Here is a 12,819-nt window from a genome sequence, read left to right on the forward strand (position 1 = left end):
TTTTTTGATATTTTGTTTATAACACGTTTCTGAACAATATTCCGCAGAAAAACTTAATAATAGTATTTTTTCCCCGAAAAAAAGCTATAATGATTGGCCTATATTCTGTAAATCAGTTTGGACTTCTTTTGGAGATACAGATGTCACAACGTGTCACGGTCCTAAACTGCTAATAATGATCCGTCAATTTTATTTTTACTTGCCCATTTCCTTTGCCCTAAATTATTTTTGTACGTTTTTTATTTTTCCTAGTAACTTAATCTGTAGTCTGTAACTGTTCTCTTTTAACCCTAAACATTTTTACTTAACACCACTCATTAAACAGTTTTAACCGTAAATTATGGCATGAAAAAACTGTGCGTATTGACAGCTTCGTAGCTAGGGGCTGTCTGCGAGATTTTACTAAGTAAATGTACTGCTTGAGATTGTAAGATATTTCTAATCTAATTTTTATTCATGAACTGAAGGTACCTGATGAATATGCATAATAAAGTGTTCATCGAATATACAGAAAATGATGTCTTACGGGTTTACTTATGTCGAACAATCCAAAAAGGATATTTAATGGATATTCGATATATTATGGATGATCGATACACATTTAAAATATAAAGATGGATATCGTACGGATATGATCAATCGAAATTTAGGCAAGAGAAATGATACTATGTACATTATAACAATATTACAGAAAATGTTGACTTACATGTATATGAAAACAGAATATCCTGTGAATACTTAAATAAAGGATGGAATTGATGGAAGGGTAAAGGAATATTCGTTTCAGCTTAGGGGGTGAACACCCAAAACAGATCCATGAACCTCAGAACAAAAATAGACTGAAAGCGGATGTCCATCGAACATCATATAACGTGAGAGACAACAGTAAACTTTTTAACGTTTTACAAAAAAAAAAAGAATCTTAAATTTTTTAAATTATTTTCGGAAATAATAAATTCCTTTATTACATATCTTTTATAACAAATACAGCTGTCAAGTTAAAAATTCCTGTTGCCGATACTTTTATCTCATTTTTTATAACCCCACATAAAAGTCACGTGACTGTCAAACCAAGTCTGAAAATGAGGAAATTACAGTGGGAATACATCTTCCTGCATATTACTAACCTGCTTTAATAAAATTATAAACATTGAACCTTTCAAAACTCAACCATACTCAAACCTCTTATAGGAAACCCCACTATCAGATGGGACGTCGTGAGTCATCTGAATCAATCACCCTGTACGTGGATATTCTCGTCGCGTCCTTCTCTTGCAAGGCGAGGTAGACTGCTTGGCATTGCTGCCGCTTTAGTAATATAATGATCCCGTAAAAACTGGAAGCTGCACTCGCTTATTACCTAATAAGTACTTTGGGTACGATGAGGATATTGACTTTTGTGCGAAACGGCAGCCTGTCAAGAAGTCATATTTATCGGCTCAGCGACTCCAAAGTGGAGTCCTAGGATTAAATGATGCAAACTGTCTTAAAATATATGTACAGGATGTTTCTGATGCGTTCCTCAAAGGGGTAATAGAGGACGTAAAAGAATAATTTTCAATATTCAACCTGTTGTTTAAAATATATTTTCAAAACAGAAAACTTACCAAATCAATCGTGTCGCAACGTTGTTTCACCTATCGAAGTGTTTACTATGAAACACTTTTTTAGGACTCTCCTGTAACATACGCCACGTAGTATTTGAAGCTCCCATTGCACATGTAACATTGCTGGTACTGCGGCTCGGGTTTTCTTCGACAACGTGTAAAATGTCTTCCTCCCCATTTAAAAAACGTTGTGGTCTTTTTGTCTGCGACCTTCATATCCTTCATTAAGTGGGACGACACAAGGTCGGCCAAAGTTTCGCCTAATAATTATTGATTAATATTCTAGACCACAGGTTGCTTGATGAGAATTGTTTATTTTCACCTCCTCTGTTACCTCTTTATAGTAACTCAAACGAACTCATTTCAGACATAATACCCAGAGAAATATTTCATTTCAAAGTCGAATCGAAACCTAAAACATATTTTCATTATTACATAATAATGTAAATAATGTTGAAACGTATTTGGGATAATGCCCGTATGATTTTGTGACCGACCTACTAACTAATGTACCTGTGTTGAATTCAATTATTTGAATTCGTGTTCTTGTGGTATAAGTATACATTCATGATAAATGCCTTCTTCTATTCTGTAACGAACGATATATAAAAAGGATGTGAGAATTAATTTTTGAATATTTTTGTTACAGAAGCAATGAAATATCATATCCCAAGCATACGTTTTATTTAAATGGAACGTTCAGTATATTTTTACACTTTTATATAGATTTTTTTTAAAACTACATAGATATAAGAGTTGATGGATATATCTAATGATAAGGAAGATATGCCTAAAAGGTATAGCGTAAGAGTCGAAGCCTTCGTTGCCTCATTAGGCTTATGGTATATCTTTGGCTATATATCCCTTACTATTAGAGGTAAATATATCAAACTTTATATCACTATAATACAAGAAACCGTTCCAACTAACTGTGTAAGAAAATACAGAGTGTTACATTTAAAAAACTCAAATGTTTTCGCAGCATAGCGACTAAAAAGTTTCAAAACTTTTTTACAACTTTTATTCCTATATTTGTTTTACTGTGTCGCAAAATAACGCAAAAAGTACGAGATGGCACTCTGTACAAACAACAATATTTCCTTTTTCCTTATTGGTCTGTACCATCAACATCAGTCCAGTGTTTAAAATAAAAACAGTTGATATTAAACACAAATTATTTTTCTATTCATGACAAAATAAAGTATCAAGAATTTGCGCATCCATCACAATATATTCTTACAAAATCCCAAAGGACAAATTATTCTCAAGATTGTTACTACCTCAAACGTCAAATTAAATATTTGTAGTAGATCTATCGGATAGGTCGTTTCAGGAACTACACACAATATTTTCCTTAAAAATGACTTTATAAAAACAACTTAAACATAACTGCGTTTTGCAATTTCTATAATCTAACCTCATATCAATTTCTCCTTCCTAAATCCAAGATCTCCTCTTCATCTTCTTCTACGAACTACGCAAATTCGGCGAAATTCAAACTTTAAAACAGGTTTACTACATATAAAAAATTTAATTTTTAGTTTATTTTTAATTAAAATCTCTTGAGTAAAAGTATCATATTGGATATTCATATATTTTACATCAACTATGTTTAAAGTATCAAGAAATAGTCTTCAATGAAACTTCCTGATATAGTTTCTGAATAAGTTCGAGATATTTTTTAATTAAAACATGTATTCAAAACATACCATATTTCCCATTTATACTTCAAATTGATGATACTTTACCAAAGCGATAGCAATAACAAAAACCATAATTATTATTTTCCAATGATATCTGGTGCTAATTATAATATATTTATGAGTGTCCCTTAAAAAGGAGCACATGCAGGTTTTTATATTTTATTTGACTAATAGCAATTTGAAATTTAAAATAACAGCGAAAACAAATTTTGAAAATGATACCTACTTGTATTCCTTAAATATAGTTCCTCGTCAGCAATATCCAAATATGTCCTTGAGAAGAATATTTGGAACAAAAGTATATGAAGTGTTTATGTAACATAATGTAACGAAGCAGAGGGTTTAGTAACATTTTACTGTTTATTTCAATAAGATTCATTAACCCATCAACGGAAAACTCCTTTGTATAAATGTTCCCACCTTTTTTGCTAATAGTCGCTACAAAGAAAGATTAGAGCGTCTGATATTCGTAACATTTGGCAAAAATAAAAAAAATAAACAAAATAAAATCCGTTAAATTTTCAAGATGACATAAAAGAAATATGAACTCGGTGTGAAGTAAAAACAACAATCAAATATCTCTAAAATGTCTGCTCTTGAAACATATTAGATACCAGACTTACAATAACAATAATGCTTGATCCATCTGGTAAATACGCATTTTTTGAGTGCTTTCCAAACGTGATAAGGTTATAATGTTATTTAATTTTTAAATATGCGATAAAGAGAGGACTTCTTGGAAGAAAGGCAAAAAAGATAAGACTGTATTTTCCCAGTATGGAACTTATCTAGATGATTTATATTCCATAATTTAATAGCCAAGTATTTATGTTGCCTAATCGAAAATCGATATATTTAGAACACAATATAAAAGATAGACATTCATGAGAATATCTTTTCGAGCACACGCTAGCTTCCTTCAGTTTTTCTTCTAATTATCTAAATTAAGATTTATGATTTGGACATTATGCTACAGGATATTTCCAGATACTTTTAGACGATATTTACATAAAATATATAAGAATTAAGTATATTAATTATGACACTTAAGTTATACTTAAGAAAATTGTAACTATATAATATTAAGGAGAAACTATATGATATATTATTGTAGACTTTAAAATTAATTATCACCTGTTTCTAATAGCTAGAATATAGTTTTGGACAAAGATGAACATCAGATTAAAGATTTACTTTCTGCATTTTCAAGTGATAAGAAATGAAGTTAATAAATATCGGAATATAAAAAAATATAGGCGAAAACTTCAAATGCAGTGTTTCCGTTTTGCTCTGATGGGTCACAGTACATTTACTTCTCTTAATTTTCAAGGTAAAAACGATTAAGAAACTTACAAGTGAAATTATCTATGTAATCTATATATTATTTAAAGTCTCAAAGCTATTTAAAGAAAATTTGAGGATGTTGTATTATTTATACTTAATGTCAATTCGTTTGATATCTAGTTCTCAAAAATCTCTTTTCTAGTTCCACAAAGATCAAGCAAACGAACGTCCCAAGAGTGTCAAACTGACACACCCTGTATATTTTTACACAGTTATATTAGTTACTTTCTTACTGTTACAGTGATGTAAGGTTTGATGGGTTTATCTCCAATGGTAAAGGAGATATGACCGAGTGATTGTGCCATGACGACATCTGATTCTTTTGGTCACTACTCCCTTAGTATAAGAGAAATAAAGCTATCCATTATTTTACTTTACCCAATAATACGTTATCTACTTATGCTTTCTTGTAATAAAGAAAAATTATTTTCGTTTCTATTAAATCTCTGTCAGACTGTCAGACGACACGAGTAAATTGATAGCAAGATATTATCAATGACCTTGTACAATACATACAAAAAATTATCTAGTTATTTCTATGAAACTGTGGATTATATATTGACAACTTTTATTGAGACCTTGCAATGACATAGTCAAAATTATAATTTTACTTATCTTTGATTAAAAGATGTGATATTTAGTATTTAAATAAGAACATCCTGTATAAAGAAGAACATAAAACATTTTATTATACTACCGTACTTTCTCATACAAGTAAAATTCACAAATTTTAAAGGTACTATAGAACAGAGGGCGAAGCGATCTAGATTGGGTATTATGAGAAGGTCCTTAAAATATTGTAAGAGAATCCTTATTAATCACTTTGTAGAATAGTAGCTTTAAAGAGAATCTTTCTCATCTCAGCGCTTTAATAAGCTTGTAAAACCTTAAAGACCTCTAAAAATTCTTATCCGAATGGGGGGAAGACAGGATCAAATATATTTCATCCAAAACGCAGACACTAGCTCATACGTTGAAAAAGTTCCTAATTTAACGTAAGCCAAGCTGAATTATTCTAATCTAATAAAATACCAGCATGTTATGCAAAGGAATGTTGCCGTTGACAGAGAAATAACTATGATAAATTATGGTTGCTATTTTCTTAATCAGAATATATCAAATAAAAACTTACCTGGGAATTTCACAAGAACTGAGAAATGTACAGGAATACATACTTGCTAATTTTAACATCACCTAAACCAATTCCCATGGATTCTTGTTTACTCCAAAGATTTCCAGCAATTATTTCGAACTAGTATCAAATTGCAATGATCAAGTAAAAACCATTTCATTTAGAAAGATAGTAACGGTGAGTTTGCGCAAAAGCTTAAGCTCTATTAGTCTATTAATCTTAAGGAGGCCCTAACTTACAGATCTGACCTTGAAGCTGTTTAAAGTTCCCAGCTATTATCCTTCTAGCTAGGTCTACGGATACTTGGTGTTGCATTGGTTATTTCCATTCTAAGTGCAATATGTTGAACATTATTCTCTTTACTTGTAAGTTGGTAGGTACAGCAATGGGGAAAGATGAAATGGAGATATTAAACATGTGGTAGAATTGAAAGTTTTGGCAAAACTAGCTCAATACAAAACAAGATTTGTCGATAAAACAAAAGGTATACAAGACTCACAACAATCGTCACCAACAAATCCATATTTTTTAACTATCGCTAGTGCAGTATCAATACCTGGTCTGAGCATTTAGTAATACATAAAACCGGAAATCGCGATGGCGATGCCAAACAAACCATTTTCTCAGCGTACGGGCAAGGATAAGAGGGCCTAATAAGGGAGCGCCGGTTTTAGCCTTTTCCGAGCCCACTTTGTTAAACCCATCCAATAACTCAGATTAGCGATAAGCAATATGGAGCATGATAACAAGACTCCTGCGATACAACCCGCTGTAGGCACGTACACCTCGCTTGTTTTGCGGCAGTTGTTTTTAACCCGCGGTTGTTTCGGTTCTGTTTTGTCCCGGTCATAGAGTACGGGATTTAGCAAGTTCCTGCTCTGTCTTTCGTCCAAATACCGAACGCGAGTGGCTTTGATCGCGCAGTGTGGTATTAGGTGAGAATTCCGTGATATAAGTGTATCCGCTTCACGTGGACAGGATTACAAGTGATTAAGATACTTTCAGGTGACTGTTTTAGTGCACCTTCTTTTGTTTTTTCAGTGTGATTAAGGGTGCCCAAGTAAATATCGAACAGGATTTCGAATTTGATGGTTTGTACATTCTGCTTTTTTTTCTGGGATCATTCTGCATTGAACGTTTATAACTGACTATATCGAATTAAGTATTCTGAATGGGTATTATCTAGACCTTATTATTAACACCGACGGAGATAAGATCTTAAATCATTCACGTATTTAGCTGAGTATTTTGTTATCGCTAGACTGCGATACACAACATGTCTTTTATTGGGTATACAAGAAAAAGCAATTTTTTAGATAACATCATATTTAAAAATACATGTATTTTAAGTGATTTATGTATATTTAAGTTATCTCATAAGAACCTGGTTATTGAAACGTCTCCAAAAGGTAATAATCGCGCAATTGTTTGAAGTTAGAGGAATATGTGAAAGATATTCTTAACAATATGTTCACATTAAAAATCAAATATACTTAGCAATGTCCAATTTAAGAATTTAAGCATATGAATGGTTAATAATTTAAGAGTAAAATTTTACAAAACAAAACTTTAACATAAATGATTAGTTTTTAAACATAAATGATACGGAAGAAGTCAAATAAAAATATTGGCATTATTTTTGTCCAATAGCAGATCTAATTACTGATATTTTAAGTAGCTTAAGTAGTTTGTCATGAAATAAAATGGATTAGCTCTTTCGAGACACTATTGGTGGACATTGTAGATACTGCAGAAACTTGGCACTGGCAAATAATGATTGCTAGATCATATTAGATATAACTGCTGATGATGATTATTAGGTACATTGTGATACTTGTGAGTTTGAAGAAGATATGATTTGCTTTGATTAATAAAATAAAGTTAACAAAACATTTTCAACTACAACAAAGAAATATTTTAATAATTGAGTAAATAAAATTTTTAAATTTGCAGTCCCGAACATGACCATATATTTTTTTTTCTTGAAAACCTGAATTTGTATATTAAAGAAAAATTAAGATTATTGGAAACATAAAAATGTTGCTTTTAATTCAAACTAAAACCTTATCTAGAGACATTATCTATACATCGTCAGCAACTACTAAAACTGACCTGCTATTTCAGAGAACGTGAAACGTTTATCTAAAAGAATGCTGCAGAAATCTTCTTAGGATTACTTGGAGGTCGTCTGTTCTTTGTTGTATTCAAAACAATAACGTTTTGTTTTGTTTTTGTCTCATCTGATCAAAACAACCGCTCGCTATGCTGTGAAAGTCGCAGACAAAACGATGATTCGATTGACCTTAATGACTGCATATGCTATTTTTGCGAAAGACGAAATTGTTACCTGCGACGTATTAAATTGATGGAACCTGTTTGATACGTTGTTTTAAATTATATATAATTTCAGAAACAATAAAACCTAATACAGACCGGCCTTCAGAGGGACTTCTGATTTATGTTTTCTTATTTTGAAATTATAGGATTATAAAATGAAATATCCTTTGAGAGGCTGTCATTTTAAATGTCGGTAAATAATAAAGATTTTTTTTTATTTAGAAATATTTTACTTGAGGAAAATTTGTTACTGCGATACTTATTTTTCAAAAATAATTTGCAATTTCAATTATTCAAGTTTACGTTTTGAGATATCAGAAAGGTGGAAATAAAAATAAAACAGTCTTCTGCGAAAAAAGCTGTTTATTTAATACCTACTAATTATAAAAAATAAAAAATTTAAAAGTACCTACGTGGGCTTAGTAAATACGATCGGAAGGAGATTATATTATTTTTAATGCAGTAAACCCCAGAATTTTGGGTATTTTTATCTGATTCCAATTGGTAAGATTATGGCAGATAATGTAAATAACTATATTTTTCCATGTGATATGTAAAAAATTTTAATCCCCTCATCATCAATAACTAGGAATTGACGTTAGCATTTTGATACCCAAGTTTGCTTTTGCTTCAAAGTACGCAAAATATTTATTGAGCTTTATTCGAGAGCTTATTTACATAATGTGCCTAAATGTCAAATAATGTTTAAAGTAGATGAACAAAAAATACACTAAACAAAAATATTATAGTAATATAATTATTACTAGACAATTTATATTAAGTGTTTTTCATCTAAATTTCTTGTTAAGGAGCATGTCTCGAAGGAGTCGACAGTTATTTGGTTATTTGTTCTTTTTTATATTTGGTTGGTCCTTTTTAGTTTGGATTAAGGGAGAAGGAAGTATAACAAAATAAAGAACTAATACACTCGGTGTTTCGTCGTTTGTATTAAGATATCTACAGGAATTTACGGTTAAAATATTATTTGTTTTCATGTAAAATACAATATATGCAAATTCCACCTTTTTTATTTGCTTTTATAAATTTTAAGATTTTAAAAATGTTAACATTGATTGTAATTCTTTATACAAAAAATGGTTTAACCATAGAATCGTGAAGAAGTCGTCGCAAAAATAATAGTTGTTGTTTGTTTTCATCATTTTAGTTGCTGGAACTTATGTAATTCTATTACTGTTTGTTTATTTCGTTTATCTTTAAATATAAAATTATTTCAACTACACGTAATATAGAGATAAAGCAATTTTTTGAACAATGTCGTAGGTACCAAGTAAAAAAATTCAGGATTCCCTTATGGGTGAAACATGATATAACGTATGATGAAACTGCCGATAAAAATAATTTTATAGATTTTTTATACGCAGCTATTATAGATAGACATGACATTATGCGTAAGTGTATTTAGACAGAGTTGCTATCGATATTTTTGTCAAGATAACGTAATTAATTTGCAAACAACATTGTGTTTTACGTAGTAATTTTATTATATAATTTAATATACGTTCTTTGATGAAAGATTTGGAAAACATAAAAAATGTATACATTCAGTCTACACACTGGTAGCCTAGTTTCAAAATCAGCCCGGTACATTTTTTTTAATTTTAAACTATAGTACGTGCTATAGGAATGTTTGTATTGTATTCTGGAGGTATGCAGTCGTTTTTTTGCGCGTTTCCTGTAAATTAGAGCGAAATGGATTTTGTTGATATTGAAACAAGACTACTCGCACGATAGCGAGACAAATTTAAAAAAAGTTGTTAAAAAATCTTCATTCAAGGGAAAGTGACGCTTGGGCAAAACAAACAGCCTGAGAGTACCGGATGAATTCCGCAAATACAGTTCTAGCTATAAATAAAAGACTATCGACTTCGCGGTCACGCCGGTCTCCAAGGCGAACCTGACTATTAATTTCGGTTAATCTGGAGATCGTCCAGTTGGGGCCAGCAATGCGTTCCCCCAGTTCACGGTTATGATCGACTTCGGCGATAAACGATTTATTTATTGCACATGAGATGTACATATGCAAATGTATGGTAGTGGGCGTACCGTTCATTTGAATGATCATTTCTTTAACTCGTATTGCAAAGCATACTACCTACGGTAATGAGTAAAATTATGAACATTTTCTTACAAAATTTTAGTCAGAGTTAGATGACTAAAAACTCTTCATAACGTCATAGTCCTCTTAATTTTAGAAGCTTAACATTTGATCTAAACCGAAGATTCTTACAATTCTTGTCAAAATAACCAAAAAATAATTAATTGTTTTAAGAAGTCACTTATAGCATACTGAAGTAATATTATGTTATAACAACCAATAAACTTGTTAAGAAAATCAATTTTATTGCTAAACGGCAAATGGTTAAAAAAATATGTAGGGGCAAAAAATTAAGAAAAAGCAGTGAAGCACATGAAGACATACTCACAGTATATATGCCGCTGTCCAGTTTATTTTCTTAGCACCCGTATTTTCTTGTATTACATGAGAATTTGCACTATAACTCTTCCACCTTAAGAATGAAGCATCCCCAGAAAGGTTGAGCTTCTTTCCATATAATTTTATTTCCTCTGGTTGATTGACTTTATACCCATGCTTTTCTTTGTCACCGTTAACCTTCTGTTCCTCCATCTTATGTAAAACTTAACATCAGCGATTTCTAATAGGACCTACAAAATAATAATTTTTAAGATTTAGACAAGATTTACATTTGAAAAAACAAAACAATTACAAGCCATAAAACAGTTAGATACTTACATAATAATTTTCAATTTCACACAACGCGATATGATCATGTATCCCACAAAACATGTGCATATACTGTCCATTTTCATCAAACTAGACGTGTGTAAGTCGATGCACAGCGGACTGTCGGAAATTTTACGATTGTTGTATTTTCTCTTCTTGAGTAAAGATAATAAAGACGTTGTGGTTTTGTGTGTTTATTTTGACAATGATTGAACATCTGTGGACAATAAAAGTGGACTGTATAAGATAGTTGAGTACCGTTCTGCTTCATGCATAGCATGCTACTGAAATCTTAGAAGGGATGAGCTCGTGCGGCGAACCCTAAATCAGCGGCTGGAATAGCCAGGCTTCTTATTGAGTCGGCGCACTTCGCTCTCGGATCAGACATGATTATTATTACAAGACTATGAATATAACTTAACAACGATCATAACCGATTATGCACCGAGAGGTGACGATCACTTAACCATTATAAGATGCGTTTTACACGTTAAAAACGGAAACATATTTAGTATAAGAACGAATAATTCTGTTAATACAATTGTTATATACAAATTCGGATACTGGTCTTTATACAACAAATCTTCCCTACTATACAATTGGAACATAAAGTCTATAACACCTAATAATGTATAAGTAATTCATTATAACCTTTATTTCATAGATGCACAAGGTGTATTAAGCACCTTCCAGTTAAACTGATTGAATAATGAGTATGGAGATGATTGCTTTTTTTTAATAAAAGTTGTATATTGGTTATAAAAGTTTTAATATGCGCTATACACATTATTCTAGATAAACAGTTTAATAAGCCCATTTCATTCAGTGTGCTGTTATTTAATTATTGTTCCTCGTACAATTTGAGATTTTTCAGTTTTGCAAGTAATATGAGTTAAAACATAAAGAACATAACGAATGAGACGTTTTGAGAGCCATATAAATTTAACCCCTACAGAAGTACATAGGAGGCGCGTCTAAAGACATTTTACAATGTACTTAATAGGATCCATCAGTGATACAATACGCTTTTGTTCTTTTGTCGTCTTTGTCTTCGGAACAGTCCAGGAACGCCATGATTTAACTACTTTGATTTATTAGCGACCGCAAGCTTATGTGCTCAAACATAATATGTATATTATTTCAGGTAATAAATCTCAGATATAATCGAAATACTCCTACATGGAAAAACAGTCGAAGCGTTTCCAAGAAAAAAATTGTTACAACTGCTTTATTGTGTTAAATAATTTATAATATTGCCAGATCTAGGCGTAGTTCGACATGGAGATTTAAATGACAATCGTGTTCTGCTTTCAGCTATGACAGGTCACTGAAAAAATTACCGGTAGTTTCAGACATAATTGTGCAATTTCATTTTGACGGCACGAATGTTTTTAAAAGGTATTTTGATTCGTATCAGTTAGATGTAAATGGAAATAAATAGATTATATTTCATTTTGGTTAGGTGCATTAGGTATAACCACATAAATGTATTTTTCAATTTGTCAACTAAGTTGACTGAAATCCGATTATTTTTACCCGAGTTATTTCGTATTGACACTGTTTTCTGGAGATTCTTGTGAAGATTTTCGTGTAAATACACCCTGTGTAAGTATCTAGGTACATACAGTACAGGGTGTTCTTAAATAAGTGTCGCAACGGAAAACTGTAAATTCCTCTTGAAGAGGAAAAAAAGAAACATTATTTTCCTCTTCCATTTTTCTCTCCGGGCTTTCGTTTTCGAGATACACGGTGACTAAACATTTTTTCAGATTTTTGCCAATATCTTAGGAACCGTTTGAACTACAGGACTGAGCTTTTGTACACACATTACCACTATTAATAGTTACTTGTTGCAAAGGTTGTTAAATTTCGTTAAAATTGTTAATTATTACTATCTATCTTTTGAAGTACAAAAGATTTTCGAAACGTTAG

General features: G+C 31.3%; 1 protein-coding gene across 5 annotated transcripts in view; it reads left to right on the forward strand.

Annotated features, from left to right (window-relative positions):
- Positions 1-12,819, forward strand: part of LOC108903388 (tensin-1) — a 627,358-nt gene that overhangs the window by 351,039 nt on the left and 263,500 nt on the right. Inside the window, exon 1 of one of the 5 annotated variants that reach the window (XM_018705553.2) lies at positions 6,605-6,877. The exons of 3 other annotated variants lie outside the window; for them this stretch is intronic. In XM_018705553.2, coding sequence (XP_018561069.1) covers positions 6,875-6,877 — 3 coding nt within the window. In that variant the 5' untranslated portion in view covers positions 6,605-6,874. Of the gene's footprint in view, positions 1-6,604; positions 6,878-12,819 lie in introns of those variants that run through there. One more of the 5 variants, XM_018705555.2, reaches the window with a different exon arrangement.

The sequence above is a fragment of the Anoplophora glabripennis genome, unplaced genomic scaffold, assembly GCF_000390285.2.
Source record: "Anoplophora glabripennis isolate ALB-LARVAE unplaced genomic scaffold, Agla_2.0 scaffold52, whole genome shotgun sequence".
Taxonomy (NCBI): domain Eukaryota; kingdom Metazoa; phylum Arthropoda; class Insecta; order Coleoptera; family Cerambycidae; genus Anoplophora; species Anoplophora glabripennis.